The sequence below is a fragment of the Argopecten irradians genome, chromosome 2, assembly GCF_041381155.1.
Source record: "Argopecten irradians isolate NY chromosome 2, Ai_NY, whole genome shotgun sequence".
Classification (NCBI taxonomy): domain Eukaryota; kingdom Metazoa; phylum Mollusca; class Bivalvia; order Pectinida; family Pectinidae; genus Argopecten; species Argopecten irradians.
Window position 1 is genome coordinate 21318992 of NC_091135.1, and position 21775 is coordinate 21340766.

The 21775-nt window shown below is 35.4% G+C and overlaps 1 protein-coding gene across 3 annotated transcripts; it reads left to right on the forward strand.

The window, feature by feature from the left end:
* Positions 1 to 1118: 1118 nt before the first annotated feature.
* Positions 1119 to 21754, forward strand: LOC138314795 (serine-rich adhesin for platelets-like). 3 transcript variants are annotated; one of them, XM_069255342.1, is made up of 19 exons: positions 1119 to 1228; positions 1352 to 1463; positions 4405 to 4458; positions 4975 to 5049; positions 6517 to 6602; positions 7599 to 7696; positions 8171 to 8522; positions 9030 to 11222; positions 11409 to 14290; positions 14732 to 14873; positions 15696 to 15790; positions 16115 to 16215; positions 16446 to 16564; positions 17009 to 17541; positions 17984 to 18071; positions 18407 to 18531; positions 18791 to 18926; positions 19603 to 19758; positions 20580 to 21753. In XM_069255342.1, the coding sequence occupies exons 2-19, from the start codon at positions 1375 to 1377 to the stop codon at positions 20732 to 20734; spliced, it is 7479 nt and encodes a 2492-aa protein (XP_069111443.1). In that variant the 5' UTR covers positions 1119 to 1228; positions 1352 to 1374; the 3' UTR covers positions 20735 to 21753. The 3 variants fall into 3 exon arrangements, with proteins under 3 accessions (XP_069111443.1, XP_069111444.1, XP_069111442.1); XM_069255343.1 differs by having other exon boundaries at positions 1138 to 1463; positions 16455 to 16564; positions 20580 to 21754; XM_069255341.1 differs by having other exon boundaries at positions 1138 to 1463.
* The last annotated feature ends 21 nt before the right edge of the window (positions 21755 to 21775 follow it).

Sequence of the window (21775 nt, forward strand, 5' to 3'; positions counted from 1 at the left end):
TTGCTTATCAATTAATTAACAATATAAGTATTTTCGTCGCTTATTTATGGCATTTGCCTCCATAGCGACGTTTTTTCCTTATACTTTCTTAATGTGGTGTTTGTGACGTCGGAACTCGAATAACTCAAGAGCCAAATCTTTTTCGTTACCTAAGGGAGATAACTACAGTATAAGCTCGTCAAAGATCTTGCTTTGTCAGTTATTTAATTATTGGATGATGCATGAATCATCCATACATCCTTACTGTTTATTTCCAAATGTAGAACATTCCTCCAGATATTGGTTTCAATATCTCATTGGAGTTTGTACATTTATTTGATATGAATAGTATATGATGGTGAAATCTTACGTACATTTTACACAAAATAATCTATATCATAGCGTTCACACATTCCCTTCGTGCACAGAACGACTAGAAAATACCTATAAAAACGCAATGTAAATCTTTGACCTTTCCAGTATCCATGCACATGCATATCGAAATGGAAACATTACTGTAAAAATTATATACATATCTTTTTATGACACAATATTGTATTTTTTAAAAACTATTTTATCTGTAAAATACATTATCCCTAAATTCCTGCGTTCTTCAATACTTTAATTCAAGAATTTATAAATGATCTAGTTTTCAGCTGTAATTAGTATATCTAAATATCTGTGTAGTGTGAATTTTTTTATTAGAAAATTTCAATCTTTTATCAGAAATATATATAATATGTATATATGTTTCTGCTTTTATGTATACAAATGTATTGATGTATGCGTAAAATCGTGACATACAATTCTTCTTGATCCATGATAACGTTATATGCTGTGGTTGAAATCTTTGAAAATATAAGAATATAAATAATATAAAAAGGAGAAAAAATGCCTTATATAAAATACGGCACTGTATCAAGGAAAGTATGCCTTTATTGATTATGTTAGAAAGGAATGCGATCATTTATGCTACAATTTTAATGATAAATAAATAAACGGAGATATAGCTAATAGTAAATAAAAATTAATAGATAAATAATAAAAAAAATAATAAAAAAATAATAATCTGAAGTGTTACTTCTGGGTCTCGAACCCATACGTTGAGGTGTATATGTAGAACTCTTCGGTGTTTGAAGGTAAAATAAGACGTCGAGCGCGGGGAAATGAAGATGTAAATATTTCGTCGCTTGCTGACACTACAGTTATCATCGATATGTTCCAAAAGTTTCTTCACTACCTATCAAAAGTTTGTATTAATTTACGATAAAGTCTAATTCTACCTACTTTCCCATTATTTAACTGATTTGTCTTTTTAAATAAACCCCTCGAAGATGAGAGGCAGTTGAATATGTGATTATGTAAACAACAGCTGAACAAACCTTACGGACCGGAATGGAACATCGCCAGACAGAAATGGATCAACAGAGACAAATCTACCAAGTAATTGGATTGATGCAGAAAAATCTGGAATGTGTGATATGGTAAGATAATGTTGTAATTATCGAATATCTCTACAAACAATAGACAAATTAATTGTGCGTCATTCTTTTGTAACAGGAGAGGAGAAAATGTAGCGGCCAGACCGGGATTCGAACCCGGGACCCTCCGAACACTAACGTCATGTAACCCAGATTGGCACACATTTTTCTTATTTTTAAGCATCTATTTTTCAGATTGCAATATAATTCCAATTTTTGTATCAATCTTACAAATAGAGCCTATCATCTGTCTGTTGGTTTATGTTTGGAATTCTTTCTGCACGTGTTTCCATAAATAGCATCCTTGGATACAGGTCTAGAACGCACCTGCTATCAACCAGGTGCGGGTACCCAGATTGGCACACCCAGGTAAAAACAGTGAGCATAGGAAATATCCGAATATTTCAAATATGATTTGACTTATATTGAAACTACAATACAAAAATCAACAATTAATGCCATTGAACACTTTTCTCCATATGTATTATTTGGATGATTTACGTGAAAATCAATGCAGTCATTACGCAGGTAAAATTTCATCTTAATGGTTATCACTTACCTTTCTTACATAATTTTTACGATAATATTTAAGCATATTTTGCCCTTTTAAGCTTTGTGTGTGTTTTACTGTTAAATAAACATATAAATGGCATAAGGGAAGTAACTCTTGGATGTTATAAGTGCTATTCGAGCGCACCTTTGTTTCATTTCGCATGCGCACATTATCGCAGATGAAAAATCTTCATACTAGAAAATCAACATTTACTGAGGCTAAAACAGCTCTGAACTATGAAACTACCAAGTAACTGACAACTAAATTGATTAAATTTGTGTTCTAGACATAGTTTATACCATTTCCACACTTTTTAGAGCAGACTAATGAGCAAAAAGTGGAAAACTAGAGTCCTCGCACGGGGCAATATTTACCGTAACACTTGATTTTAGGTATTTTCTTAAGTTTATAGCTGAACAAAATCCCTCCTAGCTATGGTCATGTGGAAATATCACCATTAAAGTATTTCATGATGATCAGGGAATAATTATAGCAACAGCTGAAAGAAAATTTCCAAAGTGAATTTAAAACGGAACAATATTATCAAAAAGTGTGCCATTTTGGGTAGCGTGCCAATTTGGGTAACATGACGTTAGCCGAGTGCTAACTGAGCTACTTGGTCACAGACGATTGACCCAGTCCAATCCTGCTATACTACTCCCTTCTTTCTCGAAGTCTTCGCCCTCGAAGACATACGAGACCCTTCCAAACACCACCGCCGTGGGTTATTTAGTTGGGCGCCAATTCTGTAGCAGGGGAGGAGAAAAAAAATGTAGCGGCCAGACCAGGATTAGAACCCAGGACTCTCTGAACACTAGCTGATTGCTCTACCGACTGAGCTCCCTGGTCACCGATGATCGACCCAGTCCAATTATCCTGCTACACTTTTAACTATTTTAAACTGATTATCACCCGCTTTAATAGTAAAACCACTTGATTTCGCGTTCTGTCAGTATTATATAAAATGAATATAAAATATCATTCAAAGAAACACAATTTTACAAAGCATGGCAATTTATTGACCCGTGCCCTATTTGGGCCTCATGCAAACTCACGATCTACGGCACCCAATCTTTGATATTTCATAAAATAAATATATATATAAATACCAATATATGTAACGTTTATAGGCCATTGAATGAGCATGGTAATCTCTGTAAACACATGGATCCTTGAACAAACAAATCTGGCAGTGAAATCTGCAAACTTTAAAAATGGCTTCACTTTGGATTAAATTTGGTGTATGTGATGTTGTAAAAATACCGGAACCTTATATCCTCTGTTCCTGACACCAGACTTAGACATTATGACAGGTATATAGATGTCTGGTGTAGCCTCATATGCCAGAGCACACTACTATATAAGTAAATCAACAGTTGTCATCATGTCTAAGTCTGATGTCAGAGTAAGTCTGATGTCAGGGGCAGAGTATATCTGGCTGTGAAGAATGGTATCTTATTGTTAGCGGAATGATTACCAGGTATACATGCAGATATAGCCCTGAACAAACTTTCGCAGAAGGTAATGAAAAATTGGCAGTGATGTATTTTATTCTTGGTGTAATATATAGTATACAGGTGCCAGGGTATTTATATATATTTATGTTACCAATATATATGATTGACAGAACTTCAAACACCTAGGACAATTTTGGTACTTATCAAAATACTAATATCTGGCTAAGATACTTATTTTAGTCTCACCTGTACTGTAAGAAAATCTTCAGGACATTTTGAGGCTTTTACAAAATTTTGTTAGGACATTCTAGGGCTTTTTTATAGCCTGATTTGGGGCCTCAAATTTCCCAAAATTAAATTTCCCAAAATCAAAGTTTATAGAAGACTATCAAAAAACATTGTATGAACTTAGTTGGCTAAGGCTTTAAATATATGTGAATTGGTTTCAGAAAAGCACAAAAACTCCACTGGAAATAAAAAATCTTATTTGTTATGCTTTATTTCATATTTTATAATTTTTCCCAAATCTTGGTTTTGTCACACACTTTCCCAAATTAAAAGCCACGGGCCCTATTCCCAAAGGAGTGAGAAAAAACTCTGCATTCTCTATTGGCATCATTAAGGATTTAAAAAAACTTGAGGACATTTTGAAAGAGTACTAGCAAAATGGCCTAAATTTAGCCCCAATCTGAATGGCTGTTAAACCGACATGTACATTCCTCAATCCTTTCACTTTTTAGTCTATATCTACATCCTCAAAGATACACATCAGTTAATATGGTGACTAAAACTAATAAAAGCACCAAGTATCAAAATTTCTTAAACTTGTATGTAGTACATTTTCTATGAAACCAGTGTTATAATGAGGATTGTATAGAGAGATTTGAAATAAAAACATTCTCATAATGAAATCTCTACCTCCTTTCATTTGTAGTTTGGACTTCATGAAAAATCCAGTGTCAACAAAATGTGGTCATCATTTTTGTGGGTAAGTAAATCTTATACACCAACATTCAGATAAACTGAATTCCTATCAACATATTGGATAAATAATCAGTTGAAAGGCAGGTAAGCTGTTTGCTATTTCGTGTAACAATTGAATGGTATGTATAAAAATTTCACCTTCGTTATATTCGCATTAAATCTTCCATAACTCTTGATGAATATTGTTTCTAATTTTAATTTTCTCTAGCCCTGTACTTAAATTGTGACATCGTTTTACATTAAAAAAAACCTTTTTTATTCCAAAAGGGGAAAAAAAATCAATAAAATCAACATGGATATAAGTAATAGAAATAATGCTATATATGATACCAGTGTGCTGCAGGTCTAATGTGAGGAAAAGACCATAATTTTCTTTATCGCAGTGTAAAGACTAGAGTGTGATATTTTACTGGTTTTCGTGACCACAAAACACAAAGCAGTTTCTCATATTAGCAATCATTCTTTATAAGAATATTTAAAATTATATTCAGTTGTGTAGTGTATAGTTTTGTGTTTGAAGATTCTGTCTAAGAGAGTTCCTGAAAACCAAGAGGTCTGTGCCCTGTCCCCTCTGTAAGGAACCCATTACTAAAAGGTAAGTACACTACATAACAGAGTTTTATATTAGTGATTATACCTCCAAAGCGAAGCTGAAGGGATGGGTACCAGTATGTGTGTTATGTTTTTAGGTTGTCTGTCTGTAGACACAATGATCGACCAAGTACTCCTAAACTACATGAAGGATTTCAACAAAACTTGGAGGCAATAACCCTGGTATATACAGTGTAGATATGTTTTATCTATATCGGAACAATAAACTCCACCTTTTAGAGTTAATACCTGGTATATTTCTTTGTTACAAAATAATTGAACAGCTACTCCTTCAAACTACTGGAGGATTTTCAACAAAACATGGCAATAATCCTTATACAGTGTAGATGTTTGAAATGTATATTAGGACATGTTACCTTGCCTTTTGAGCATCAACCTCTGTTAGGAAGGCTCTATAAAAGTGATAGTTTCTACTCCTTAGTGCTCAGCATAAAGGGAGGGGGACGACTGGTTTGCCCATTGTCTGTATAATGTGACCAGGTGGGATATGATTATTTGATGTGTTTGACAAGCAACCAATCATGATCCATTACTAAAAGGTGACTCATATATGTGATACAGGGTTGTACAATAGTCATTGGCCATGGCTTGCCCATACTTATGATATCCTTAGAAGTAAAAACATGTCGCTGTTAATTCTTATAAATGTTAGAATATAATATATATGAGTAAGACATTTCAGTAAACATGCATTTGTACCTTTGTGACAAGACAAAAGATGTTGGTATTGTGACTGTTCATAGATATGGACATTTTAAATATCCTTTAGTAACTGCTCAGATGGTCCATACCCTGGCACAATAATGTCCAGTTTGGCTTGGTAGTCATACTGAGGCATTATTTTGTAAATGTATATACATGTTTACTATTAATTAATGTAAGAGTTATCTAAAGAAAGAAGCATGTTCATCTGTGATACATACACATATAGTAGTGAGTTTAAATGCTAAATGAGTTATAATTATAGAACATGTTTGACATTCTTCCACTAGACCTCCATTTCGTTGGCAGAGAAGTGGAAAAGATATCCTCAGTACTGTCTACTAGGCAAAGGGGTTACTATCACCAATATTATATCTACCCCTGGACTATGTCACAATAAAACTGAAGGCATTTCAGGGGGAAAAACTAACCAATGACAGGCCTGCATGGACTTCTATGAAGATTACAAATGAGTGATGCCCAACTTAAAAGCCAATTCTGTGTACTATTATACAAGCAATCAGTTTTTTTTATGTATATCAAAGGATCAAACTACTGTCTTATCCCTTACGCACTAGGTGTAGCACAGGGCCTTTAGTTTTGCTATGATATAGTTTTGTGGTGGATATTATAATATGTTTCATCAATTCCTAACTCAAATGTCACTTTGTTCCTTCTTTATGTCGAATAACAGTACATACTTATGCATCTCTGTATGGTGTCATAAATGAATATTTTTTATTTTTAGGAGTTTAGTAGAACGGCCCCACCTTTCAGAGATTGTAAACAATGTCCGATCACTGATAACTGCCATTGAGCTGGACACAGGTCACTGTAAGTATAAGCAAAAGTATGAATTGTATTGAAGATACCTACAGATATTTTCTATGTCTCAAGATGAAATTTGGGAGGTATGGTGTATGTAGAGGGTCTGTGACTATGTGGTATGAAATTTATCAAACAAGTTCAATAATAGTTCTCAAAATAGAATTAAAATTAAAAATTAAAATTATTTAATAAATTACAAATCAAGTTAAATATCACATGTTTGTAAGATTCTTTATATCACATAACTTTTGTTAATAGCGATAAAAGTAAAACTTTCAATATATATATAGGATCTTATATGAGTGATCATTTCATATGAGATTTTATGAAACGATTCTAAGAAGTTTTTATTTTGTGAGCCTTGTTGAGAGCAAAAATTAAAACTTCGAGACAAGTTTCATAAAATCTCATATGAAATGAACACAAATTTAAAATACTTTTATCACATAACTACAAATACCTACATAACAAAGAATTTACGTCAAAATGTATTCCGAAAATCCAGCAAAGGCTGCCATTTTGTCCCGCCGTCCTCGTAATCTTGACGTCACGTCATGTTCCTGCCGTCATTTTATTGTTTCTGTCTGACGTCACAATGAATGTCCAGCCAATGAAAATCGCTCCAGGTCATATTACACTAGTGACATATGCAAAAATATTACATGGGCGAAATCACTGGATATCAGGCGGATTATGTGATAAAAAACAGTAGAAATCCGGCTCAAATGTTACATTTCCGTCCACTGAAACAATCATTCGACATCAAATATTGATTATGACATCAAAACTATAAGTGACATTATAAAAGAGTTATTACACATGTTTCTTACCATAATTATGACATGGCTGGACGGGCCAGTTATGTGATAAATATTGTTATGCATGTCTGTTATGTGCGGTCCATCATGATTGTATCTGCTTTTGAATTGACTTTGCTACCATGATTAGAACTATTTTGAGATTAGAAAAAAATGTCATTAACTTTTGTCTTATATGTTACAGTCTCACCAGACAGAGGCCCGCAACTTAACTTTTCACCCTCCACTCCAGAAGAGCTCCCTACCAGACGGACGCGTGGCAGCAAGCGAAAAGAGAAAGAGGTCAGTAAACATACTGTGAATTTATAAAGTTTGTATGATTGTTGGTGATTTGTATAGATTTCCTGATTCACAATGACTTTGTCATAGAACATATCTGAAAGAAGTTGATAACTGTACCAACAAGCAAACAAGTCGTTGATTATACCAAGCAAAGAAGGCAGCTAAAAATCATGAGAATACAATCTATAGGGAACAACATTGAAAAAAAAATTGGAATGATTAATGTCCAGCAGAGCTGTAATGATTTGTTGGACTCAAGGGAAATATTGTTTTAAGTTAATAGGTAGTAGATATTTTTTCTCCACTGTTTCAGAAAAAGTACTACATGTAGTTACAAGTGACATTGAAAAGATGATAATATCATTGATATGCATAAGTATGCCTAAATGTGTGAAAATTGTACATGGTATTACTTCAGAGAACTTTATTAAGAATAATATTATTATGAAGTTGATGTCTGTTTGATGCAAGCAGGAGACGGTTACACCTTCTGATGGTAGCAACAAGAGAAGGAAATCTGATACAACAGGTTTATCTCAAGGTCAAAATGCCATCCAGCAACAATCAAGAAGGTCAGATCCTACGGGTGAAAGCCAACATATACCAAGTACCAAGGGTCAAAGTCATCAACGGTCAAGTACCAGGAGTCAAGGTCATCAGAGGTCACATTCAGATGGTCAGGGTCTCCATACGAAATTGGATCATGCAAAAAAAGCGGTAGGTTCAAAAAGTCTTCTTGATGAAATTGAAACAGCTGACATGAAGTCGGTAACACCAGAGACATCAGGCACATCGGTAACACCAGAGACATCAGGGGCATCTACAGGTTGGTGTGATTCATGTTTAAACTGGAATCTTAAGTAGACAAATTCAGCATATTACATAATACTGGTATATTGTTTACAAACATGTGATAGTAGCTGCAATATCGTGGACAGAAAAAAGTATAGTCAACCTAAATTGGGTCATATATGGTATATGAGATTTCACATGGAAAGGGTTTCACATGGAACAACCTTTGGTGCAAAAAAGCAATGGTACAATTGTAAATTATATTTAACATGTTAAACATAAGGAATGTTCCTTTACCACATAGCTGGCTCGTTCAACTACGTCATACGACCATGTCATAAATTACATTGCCACTCATGGCTTTTTCAGACATGTCAGAAGACCATGTCATAAATTACATCTCCACTCGTGGCCTGTTCAGCCATGTCATACGACCATGTCATAAATTACATTGTCACTCATGGCGAGTACAGCTACATCATACGACCATGCCATAAATTACATTGCCACTCATGTAAGATCTTCTATTTATGTTATACAGGAACTACAACAGAAAGATGTTCAAAGGAAAAACAATTGCACAACGGACAGGGACAAAGTCGAGTGACAAGGTCCAAGGAGAAAACTAGTCGGCCTAAATTTAAATCTAGAGAGAAAACAAGGTTGCAGCAGGATGGTCCAGATGCTGAAAGTTTACTGAAGTATCTTGCCAATGAGTCATGTGGTGCTATGGAAGTAGAGAAATCAGAAGACTGTGGAACGTCACATGATCTCCAAAATTCTGAAATTCTTTCTCAAAGTTCTGATGAAGAAAATGATATGGCCATGATATACAGCAATGTGAATGAAGAGGACGGGGAAGAAGATAAAGAAAAGCAGGAGGATGTGGAAGGAATTGAAGATGAGAATGTTGGTAATGATTTGATATCATTAGGAAAGAAAGCCAAACTTTTGAAAGATAAATTAGCAAAAACTGTGACATTTGATGAAATCAATGAGAACAATAATAACAAGTCTGGAGGGGATTTCAATGATGTAACATGCCCTGTTGCTGTACAGCAGGAGAAGGACACTGATTTAGAGACTGGGGACGACCACTTCACCATATATGCTGATATAGACAAAACTGTAACCGAGGCAACTGAGAGGACAAGTTTGGTGTTAAGACCAAAGAAGAAGCTGTTTAGACAGAAAAGGAAGCCTGACGAAGAAGAAGAGGTTACACAGTTGTCTGGTAATAGTCTGGGTAATTCTCAGGATGTCTTCAGTAAACCTGTTCGTACTGTTACGCATACTTATGGCAGCAAACAAAACACAAAGCTTGACAAAGATAGGATGGTGAAAAAATGGCTGAATTCAACATCGTCTGATGTGGAAAAAGTATCAAACTCTAACAGTTTGTCTGAGGTGGAAACACAAATGAAAGAAAAGATACAGACAACTTCCAAAAATAAAGAAAATTGGAGTCATGGAGTACCACCTCACAATATTTCTGTCAGCAATATGGAATGTAGGCCACAGGTTAGTACCAAAAGGAAAATATTTAAAACCAAGAAAGACCACCAGTCAAATGTGACAGTTCAACAGGTGAAGGGAAAAGGTAATTTTGTTATCCGTAAAGTTTCACCTGTGCGTTCAGAAAAAGAAATAGAGAAAAATAAAATCAACATGGATTCCTCACAAATGAAAGAAGACTCGCAAGGGAGTGATCCTTATGAGTTTAAGACAAGTCAACGGACCCCACAGGCAAAGAAGGGGAAGACAAAAGGGAAAAAGGACAAAAAATGTAATAAAAATCCTATTGATATCAAAATAGGACAACAAACAGCTGTCAGCAAGGAGGAAGTGGTTGATCTGACGTCACAGGCGAGGTCAGGCAATGGTAAACTGGGGCAAAGGTCAAGTTTGAGGTCAAGGTCAATGGAACACAGCAAAGCTAGTTTTGATCATGGTGGCAATAAAAGAAAGTTGGCCAAGGCAAAATCAGACAGTATGTTACAACAAAAAAGTGAAGACATTGAGAAGATTATTGCAGATTTGACTCAGGCGGAGGAATATGACTTCATTACGTGTACACAGGAGGCAGAAGATCAGGTCACAGAGGTTCAGAATGAATCTCCACATATAACAAGGGTGATGGAGTCTGAAGCTGGTCAGGTAGAGATGGAAATAGAACCTACTACAGACAAAGTCTCACAAAGAACAATGAATGTAGGATGTCAGAACCATTGTAAATCAGAAAGCAAAGGACTGCTCCAGGAAAAATCAACTGAAAAAAGTCAGACTACGAACCATAATAAAACCTCTGATACTGGAGTTCTGGACACAGTTTGTCAGAGTGAAGAAGATACAGAATCTTCGACTTTGGTCAGTGATGCTTCCTGTATACCTAATACTGAGGACAGTATCCTGTCCAGACGGACCAGGAAACTCCGAAACAATATAAAGACAAGGAAATCTGTGACATTTACAGACAGGGTTCAGCATATTCCTGTCAAAGAAAACTCTTCACAGGAGCAAATTGTGAGAGTAACCAGGGAGCAAAGGTCAGCAACACAGAAGGTCAAAGTTCATTCTCAGGACCAATTAGATGAGGAATGTGGAGTGCAAAGGATAACAGGGATTGAAAAAGAAGGTCACTCGCAGGGTAAATTGGCGTCGGGAATGAAAGAGAAAAGGCAGCTGTCTGGTAGAGTGACCAGAGGACATCAGACAGATGTAAATACCATACAAGGTAAGATTAGAATTACTGTCTTTTGATCAAATTGTCATTTTCAATGGAATTATTATATAATCTGGTGTTTCAAGTGTAATAAGTAACATCTACCTTGACATATTTCTAGTATATATCTGACTCTTACATATAATCAGATCTTCCAAAATCAACTTTGCCACAATACCTGTATTATTTCTATTTTAGAAAGTCCTCAACAGAGACTGCCCTTACTTGGCTGTGGTGGTCAACAGGAAGTCACGGCTGGTGTCCAGTGTACTGAGGAGCAAGATCAATGTGATCGCCATGGTGAGGCGGGGGAACGTCAGCTGCCTGATGATGTGGAGGATAATGTCACGAATTCATGTATGACTGACGCTATTCCTGACACACTGGAAGATGGAGATATATTGGATACAAGGCAGATATCTCATCAAACTGAAATACCTGATGTGTCTACAAGTCAGGAAAACGAGGCGATGAAAAGTGTGATAGACCAATCACAGACATTTGATCCCCAACAAGAAGTTTACACTGAGTCACATTGCTCTAAAGATGAAATTCCAGAAACTGAACATGGTGAAAACATAAACAATACATTTAGTACCCAGCCTCCTGATGATATTCAGTTAGGAGCTGGGAGTGATATTCAGTTAGTAGCAGAGAGTCAATCAAACGGAAGGATAGATAAGTCATCAGGAGGTAAAACAAACAACACCAAAAAGACTCGGAACGCTACAAGAGGTCTGAAAGATAAATCACCATTGTTTGTTATGGAGACACAAATGAGTGGTAATACGTCTAGTGACTGTGTGTCATTGGAGACACAAGAAAGCGTATCACTTCTGGTTGTTAATGATTGGAAAGAACGAGAACAAGCTGATGTTGCAGTTGTTGAGGAATCGGAATGTGTGACATTACAACGAACATCAGAAAAGGACAACAAAAGTGTGACATCACAAAGAGCATTAGAAATGGAATGTGCGAGACCAGCTTCACGGAGAAATAAACTTAAATGTTCAAGTCCTAAACTGGCTTCTCAGTCCACCTCATCATTGTCCTTAACTTCTCCACCTGTAGGTAGTGGTGCGGTGCATAGTCATCAAAATGACGGAAAAAACCCTGAGGCTATTGATGAAGTGTCTAAGGTCACCAGTGTACAAGATAGTGTAACAATATCAGGATCCACTATTATACCTGCTACAGCTGAAGCCTCTAGGGACACTACACAAGTTATACAGATCTGTGAAATGGAAGATAAACCGTCGAAAAGACACAAGAAAGATAACATATCCACTGACATTTCATCATCAGCGAATAGTAAAGATGGATGTTTGTCAGAAATCTCTACAGAAAATTCACAATCTGGTGTTCAGAGAAGTTCAAGGTCAAGTTCAAGGTCATTAAAGAAAACAGGGAGGAAAGAAGAATCTAAAGTAACATCATTACAGAGAGAACCGAGTTTGTCACAGGAGAATGAACAGGGCAATGATACAGGACCAAGTCAGTCAGCAAGTAAAAGTGAGAAAGGTGTCAAGGAAAATACTGCCAAGGCAAAAGCATGTGAAGTTGTCAAAGTATTGTCACAAAACAAATCAGAAGTTCTGCCATATTCAGACGAAGATGACCTTACCCCGACATTGAAACCTATAGATAAAAGTCATAAGCGTACACGTGTAACAAGACATGGTTGTTCACCCGAGGACATTTTCATGATGGACTCAGAAACTATGGGAGATAGTGCTGCATTAAGTATTGCACAGAATCAGGAAGGTGTTATAGATATGGCTGATTTTCAATCACTGGAAAGCTTACAGTCTCAAGGTACTGAAGAAAATGGCAGGTCACAATCTCGGGAAATCAAGCAAAAGAAGGACTCTCAATCTCAAATTATACTGGAAGAAGCGGATCTCCAATCTCAAACTACTGAACAGGAGATCAATAATCAGAATTACAATTCAGAGAAAATGAACATTGATAGTGGTGATGGTGATAGTGAATCAGGGACAGATAAACTGAAATCAGCTGAATCTCAGGACAAGGAAGCTAATGGGAAAGTGCATACATTTGAAACAATTACTGAAGATAGAAGCCAATGTTTGATGAAGAAAGGAAACTCTGAAAGAACTGATGTAGCAGATAAAGTCTGGAGAAACAAGTTTGAAAATACTGATAAAGAAATGTGCAGTGTTAATGTGGATACAGACTCAGATCTGAGTCAGAGTCCGCCAACTAGAGGAACAGGTGTACGATGTGTTCGAGGATTGGCCACCAGAAGGAGACAGCTAGAGAGTCAGGATAGTGCTTCTGCTTTAATTTCAACCAGATCTAAGGGAAAAGATTCCACAAACTCACCGAGACAACAACCTGCTTCTGCCTCGGTAGGAAATAGTGAAGGAAATTTCAGAGAATCTGTTGAAATGAATAATGAAAATGAAGATGTTTCTGCAGAGACCAAATTTCTTTTCAAGGAGAAAATTGATTCTGAAAATGTAAAATCAATGAAGTTAAAGGAAAAATTCAGAAAGACATTTAAAAAGCGTCCAAGTAGAAGTTCAAATATTGGGAATACTAAAGGTTTGTCAACTCCCGAGCATTCTCCTCAAAATAAACCCAGCTTCATTGAAGAAGACATTGACAAACGTTTACCTGTGTCAAATGATGATGAAACAGAGAGACCAGAAGTGCTGGAGAATTTAGAGCAGAACAGTGAGTCAGATATTGTGATACCTGATTCATTCCCATGCAGCAGCAAGAAAACAAAGGATGCCATTTCCCTTAGGCAGAATGGTGATAGTCCAACTGATATTCAAACCAACTCATCCCTGAAAAGTAGGACTAGGAAAGGTAGTGAGGATTCCATAGAATTTTCAACACCAAAAAACTGTAACAAAAACAAGTCAGATAGATTGGATAAGACAGTAGAGAGTGTGACAGATGAGTCGCCTAATTACAACGTACGACGGAGACATGTCGCAGGCCGGCGACACAGACGACCTGTTATTGATGAGAGTGACGATGATGATGAAGATGAGATGTTTGATGCTAGTTCTCCTCTCCCTGACGTCATCATAAATAGAGGACAACAGGTAAATACACCTTTCCTAGTTCAGACAGAGGAGAAGGGATGTGAATGGTCATTTATTTTGTGTAGGTGGTGAGAGTGGGGGAGGTCTGCCTGAGTGATTATATAGCTTACAGTAAGTGCTAAGTAGACTTGGATAGAACATGTTTGACACTTAAATTTTCATCTATTTATTTGGCTGTTGTTGGAAGAAAATTTATGCAAATTCAGTCTGCTTATTGACTTAGCAATCATTATGTTAACCAAACAATGCAAATTAATGAAGTTACAAGATGTCTAGAAGCCTTTGTCTAAGTAACACAGTAGGGATTTTGTTTTAACTTTTACTAGTAATTGTTGGAAAAAAATAATTAAATTCAGTACCTTTTCTGTAGAATTTTTAAAATAGTGTCTTAAAAGATTTCAGTTGTAGTTATCATCACATGTATATGTCTTATATTGAAAGTCTGGGAAAGAAAAGACATCAGGCTCAGCAGTAATTGTGGACAGTGAGGCTGAGAAAACAACAAAAGAAAAAGACAACAAGAAGTGTGATGACAAGGATGAAGGAAAAGATGAACCTGATGTCATCGCCGACAGTGAAGATGGTAGGTTTCAGCCTGCTTTTATCTATAACACATTTAGACTGAGCTAGAGTTATTTTGCTTGAAATAAAGGTGTTGTGGTCTTTTGCTTTATTTAAACATTTACTATAATCAACTCAATAAGCGGTCAGGGAGCTTAAATACTGGACAGAAATGAGGAGGCATTTGATGGCACTAAACAAAATTATTGCCCAAAGTTAAATACAGTGTATAAATCAATTTGTACAAAAGAAGTCAAATAAAAAAAAACCCCAATGGTTCTCATATTTTCTGTCTGCATTTATTTCAAAGTAACTGAAATTGATTCTTAACAAAACGGGGAGGGACACTTATAGGAACTGTGTTATTGAGTCAAATATGTTATAGACCATTGTAAGGATATATGGCATGAATATAATTACCGTATTCTTCAAATTAAGAAAAAAATTATATAAATAACCTGGATGACCCTGATAATATTTCTCTTTTGATTTTTGGCCGATGTTTTGGAAATTGTCCAAGGAAAAAAGTTTGATTAAAACTAGAATTTGGAAGTATTCATTTTAAGAGTTCTAATGAGGAACCTTTCTGGAGCAATACTTGCCTCCTCAGAACTTTTGTTCTGTATCCACAACATGGTGTCATATTTCTGTTTTAAATAAATAACCCAATGTTGTTTGCGTAAAAACATTAACTAAGTTAAAGAATATATTCTAAAGTGATCTGTGAACTTTTCATTCAAAATTTACCTTAACTTATATTATTTCCTTGAGAGAGAAAAGTGGTGATGCTTGAGAAGTGTAAATTCCCTGAGTATGTAATCTAATGTATTCAAATGTTTCTTAGATTACAGTTCATCCGATGAAAGTGATTCTAGTCGGCGTCTCAACCTGACTTCTTCGTCGGCTTTCTCCAGTCAAAGTGAGGCTATGACAACACAGGTAAACTCACATAGGAATGAGCAGGAAAAATCTATTCCTTTAGATGTGAATTTAGAATATAGAACAGCAACTTTATGTCTTAGTTCATGGGATGAGAGGTATTTAGCAATATGAAAAGCTGCTTTGTCTAGTTTTACAGGAACATTTACATTTTGATAACATCATTTTGCTTTCTTTGGTATAATACTGTTGGTGTATTTTTTACAGACAAAATAATACTACATATAAAATATATATTACTGGTAATAAAACAATTAAACAGGAAAGCTTACCGAAAGTCTTCTTGTTTACAGGCTTATTTCTATGAAAGGTATTCTTTTACAGAACAGAAAAGCTTTAGAAAAGGACCTAGAGAGAATGAAGAGAGAAATAGCAGAACTAGAGAAACAGTTGGCTAATAATCAGAATCAAGGGGAGCAAACACCGTAAGTGAAGAGCTTTAAAAAAACATGCTATGTTGTATGCAATGTTTCTTTAATTTTGTTTGTATGGATGTAAAATTGAATGAGTATATAACCTAATCTTGTGATGAAGTTTTAATCAAGGTTGGTGTGTATTCTAATGATAACTCAACAAATCTGTTTTGACAAAGAATTCAGTGAAATCCTATGTTGGTTTGATATTTCTCAATAAACTCAATTCCTGTACACTTCAGGTCAAACAGTATGGAGAAGGTAAAGAAGCCAGAGGTATCTGAGGATTCTGACAGTGACCTGGTACTGGAGAAGGTGGAGGAGGACCAGAATGATCCATCTGATGCTGACGAACATAATGGTAATATAATGTTGTTTCTGGATTTCTTAATAAGTTTGCATGTGTTTTGCATTACTGATTTTCTTTTGTATTGACATTATCGGTGTGGACTGAGTCGGTTAGTTTTAGTGAGAACTTGTGTAGTAACTAGAGAGCTTACACAAGACTTAAGGTATTATACCAAGATCCAATTTAACTTTTTGTGTATCCTACCCTAGACACAATCAAGGAAGATGACAACATGATTTATACTGTCATTTACTGGAGAAATGTAACATACCATATTTTACCAATCAACCATACACTTCAGATTTTTCTCTGAAATGTGTTGAACAATCATAACCAAAAACTAATACCTGAAGGAAACACATTTTCTTAAAGCAATGCAACATGTATTTTGATTTTATGACCAAAATTCTTCTCTAAGAATATGAATATCAGTGTAAACTATTTCTCATTTTACAGATGTAATTGACTTGGCAACAAGCTCTCCTGGTACCAAAGTATCCCAGGGAAGCAGATCTAAAGAGTTGAACAGACACAGTGTTGACTCCGATGAGAGTGATGAACTGTTTCTCAGTCCTCTACCCCCGTCACCTCCCCCAACACCATCTCAGTCTGCCAAAAAACCTCCAGCCAAACTTCCGGATCATATTCTACAAACAACGGAATTCTTAAGTCATTTCCGTAAAACCGGATCCCAAAGATCATCAAATAGTCAAGGCAGTGTCGGGTCTGATTCAGGATCCATAAAGTGTAAAAACAAGCTTTCCTTGAAAACAGCTAATGAGAAGGACGATCAGGTGAATGTTTTGTCCAGTCCGTGTGATAACACCAGTCGGCCGAAAAAGCAGGTATCCTCACCAATGTTTGAGTCGTCACAGTTGACTGAGCGTAGATATACTGGCACTACTACAGCAGATGATGGGGATAACTACAGCGAGAGACTAAGTCAGTGTAGAGGATTCCTGACCACAGGCTTGACTTACCTACAAACAGTAAGAAACATCATGTTTCTATCCTAAGAAAAAAAAACTTTGGGAAAAAGAAATTCTGTCGAATATGACCAGAACACTTATATTTTGGAAAAATAGAATTTGCCAAAAATAAATTGATGTGAGGCAATATACCTAGATTCACAAAGTGAATAATAAGTAATAGTTTTGTTGCAGATAATTTCAATTCAATTTATACATGGTAAAGTCGTATGGATCAGTCAGAATACATGGACAAGATTGAGTAAAATGTTTTACCCTTTTTTGTTACCATATTTCAATCGGGTGATATTCTGTTTATCTGTCACACTTTCATTCAAATAGCCTTTATGTAACCATCTGGAAACAGTTTATTACTTACCAGTAAACACTATCACAAAAGAAATCAGAAAGTTGATATCACTGTATGATACATGATGATTGAATATTGTCTCGTGTTTTACAGAGAGAGATACAGAGACTGGCCCAGCAGAATAACATCAAATTCTTTGGCAAGTTCAACTCTTCTGTCACTCATGTCATCGTCAAAACAGGCAAGTTCTTATTCCAAATCTGGGTCTTATATCAATTTTATGTATAATTGTAAAAGTGTGTCAATTTGTTACATGCTGAAAAATGGTCATTTGTTACATGCTGAAAAATGGTCATACAATTGTCATATGTTAAGTTTTGGTTATAGTTTATTAAATGGTTTATTTTTGTGATTGGTTAAAGAGTTTAATAGGTACTGTATTCCATTCATCACCTTACAAGCCCAATAATTGTATATCAATTGTGACTTGCTGGCTTTCCCTGCTGATCTTATTACTGGTTTTGTCTTCAGTCCGTCCCCTTTAACTATAATGTTGTTGTGTCGTGTGTATTTCAGTGCACCCAGGACAGAGGGTCTGTGAACGGACATTGAAGTTCTTCCAAGGTGTTGCCAATAAGTGTTGGGTGTTAGACTTCCAATGGATAACCGATAGCAAGGCTGCAGGACAACTACTGCCAGAGGTATAGATAGTGGTACCCACTTACACAAAAATAACATCATAAAGGGAAAATTAAAAACTAGATTGGGGTATTGTAACCATGGCAACTTTAATTGTTGTCCTCTGTTGTCTCTCGAGTCAAGATTGCTATTAAATATATGGGACCTATGTTGTATAAAATATATAGGTTATTTATTGTTTAGTTGTCACCACGACCTCTGTCAGTTACATACATGTAGGGCCTCCTATTATATAACACATCTTCATTCTTTGTTGTGCAGGAAAAATATGAGATCATTGGTGACACCATTACTGGGAATTGCCACCACGGCCCGCGACAGTCACGCCTCAGTACACGTCCACTCCTGGAAGGAATCCACTTCTTCTGCCTTGGAACAAGTGAAACATTAAGTACTGGTGAGTTGGAACCCTTCATTCTTGTTATTAATGTTGGGGCTATTCAAGCAAACAATCTACTCCACCTCAGCATATTTCATGAATGAGGGGGGATGGGTATACCCCCTTCAAATACCATATAGGAGTTAACTTTCCAGAAAATCATGTTTTCGGGTTTTGCAGGACCTATTTGTGATTACAAAAATTTTAATATGTGAAATAATAAGTAACAGATTATTCATAAATACTCTTTCAGCTTAAAATAAAGTTTTCTTGTTTTATGACAAAATCACCAAAGATTTGGACCATGAAATTTACTGTCTGTATGGTACATAACATTCAGAGGTAATGGTAATTGTGATGTACTCTGGCCATGGATGACAATTATTTACAGATATGTAATATGGAGCACTGAGATCTGGTAGATAATTTAATGAAAGAACCCTTAGTCCTGGGGATATACTAATTAGCCTAATTTAGATAATCTCATTTCCAAAAAAAAAATGAAAGTTTTCAATAACAATTAATGTCAGCTTATCTATATTTTAACTCATTTTACATTTACATCTTAATTATTTCATAAACCTGCAGGTTTGTACCTTTAAATAAACATGACATCCTTGATATTAGAATAGCTATGAAAAAAATACCTAGCTCTAGACTTCATCTCAATTGGTTTTACTTGTAACATTTTCAGAAGACCTCCAAGAATTGATAGAAAGATGTGGGGGCACTGTTGTGGACCACCCGTCAGCCTTTCAACCCGGTACAAAGCTGAACTTAGCTGTCACCTGTATTGATCTGGAAGATGAAGATGATTTACCTGCGCCAGAAGATACTAGAACTTACAACAGTAGGTTTCTTAATTTTCCATAAAATAACTCTGATCCTTGTTTCATAGAATAAATTCTTACTGTATTTCAAAGATAATTTCTTGAGCGTTTTTTTTTTTTTTATTTATAGAGGATATTCCTTGTTACTTTGATATTTTTCACGAGTGCGAAGCACGAGTGAATTTCAACCTCACAAGCCGTTAATCATCAAGAAACAAGGCATATTCTAATTATTACATTTTTATTCCACTTCCATTTTCAAAAGACCATCACTACTAGTTCTGCAAAAGGTTATTACTCCATTTTACAAAGTTATTTGCCCTTGCAAGTTGTTACGTCATATTTTTTCTGATGATAACGTCATATTTCTACACAAAAATATGATGTCATTTTCACACACAAGCTGATGAGATAACAATCAAAATGATATTTTCACTGTCAATACTGCATTCCGATATTTACACTGGAGTGACGTACACGTGTATGTCGCAGTTATGTTCACGGTAAAACCTTATGTTTCACTGCGAAAAATGTAATAACTTTTATATTCACAATAGAATGTTGTGATTTGCTGCATTGTTATGAATACCTTGTATGTTTTTACCAGTGATTCAACATGCTAACCAAATCATGTGTACAGGGGAGATAACAACGGTGCCAATTCATTAATACTTTGGTAAAGATGTTAGAACTCTACAAGGGGACCAGATATTATGTATATGATATAAAGAAAATTTTAGCTGATACATGACCTTTGACTTATTCAATTTTGATCTCAATAAGACTTTTGTCATGTGTAGCTCCTGTCAGTTCCATAATGATATCTGCATCTTGTTTTCAGAGTTGTATAAGAAGTTTGGCCTACTGACCGTGTCCAGAGAGTGGATACTGGACACCTTGACCGTCTTTACTACCCAGCCCTTGAAGGACTACGTGTTGACCACTGTCCGTGATATTAACATTCCAGATCTTGTTACAAGGACGAAAGCATCCTGATCGCTGTGTAAGTTGGCGATTACTCTGACTACATTTAGCTAGGTTGGTGCATTTCACATCTTGACACGGGAGTGGAAAGTCCTGCAGCAATAACTCAAATTGCATGATATGCATGCAGTGTTTCTATGTGGTACAATCTGTAGCCTATTTAGGACTCCTAAGAGATCAATGTAGTTCAGATTGATTATGATTATGATATTCAGGAGACCACAAAATATTTGTGTAAGCATTATGGTTTAAAGACTGAATCATTTCATCCGAGTTAAACTTCACGATAAGACCATTTTATGATGAACAGCCATATCATTAACACCAATACAAGTATGTACAGCATCATTTGTTGTATTTATAGAGGTGGTTTTATATACAGTAGTATCATATTTATATTATGGTACATTATTCACACCAGACATAGTTATATTGAGTGTCATTAGGTTTAAATTATGGGCGTCACATTTACTGAACTTGTTTTATCATTTATTTCTTAGAATGAGCAAAGTCTTGGCAAAAGAGGGAAAGACAGATTTGGTCTCTTCATATCACTTGCTTTCAATAGTACATGAAATACACAAAAATATGTATATTAAAATTCATTTTAAGGAACACAATTCATTGCTTTAATTGTTATATACATTTTGTTTTATAAAAACTGATTTCACTAATAGTAGCTATTAAATTGATTATTGATGGACTTCTTGTTATAAAATTAATTATCATATCCGTTTTATTACATAGCATATGATTTTTAAGGCTGTATTTTGAGGTTTTAAAACGGACGTTTTAAAACTCTATGAATCCTTAGATTTCATGGATCTCGGGATAGATCGAAAATTTAATAGTTTCTTTTTTTTTTTTTAAATGTAGCATTGGTATAAGTATATCAAATATATTATGTTGTATCATTTATATGCAACATTACCAACAAGTATGCACGTCAAACTTTAATGTAATGTTTTATGATAATTATAGTATTATATTGACATCAATAAATTAAATCATAACATACAAATAAGAAGTTGTGTATTTCTTTGGATTTAGAAT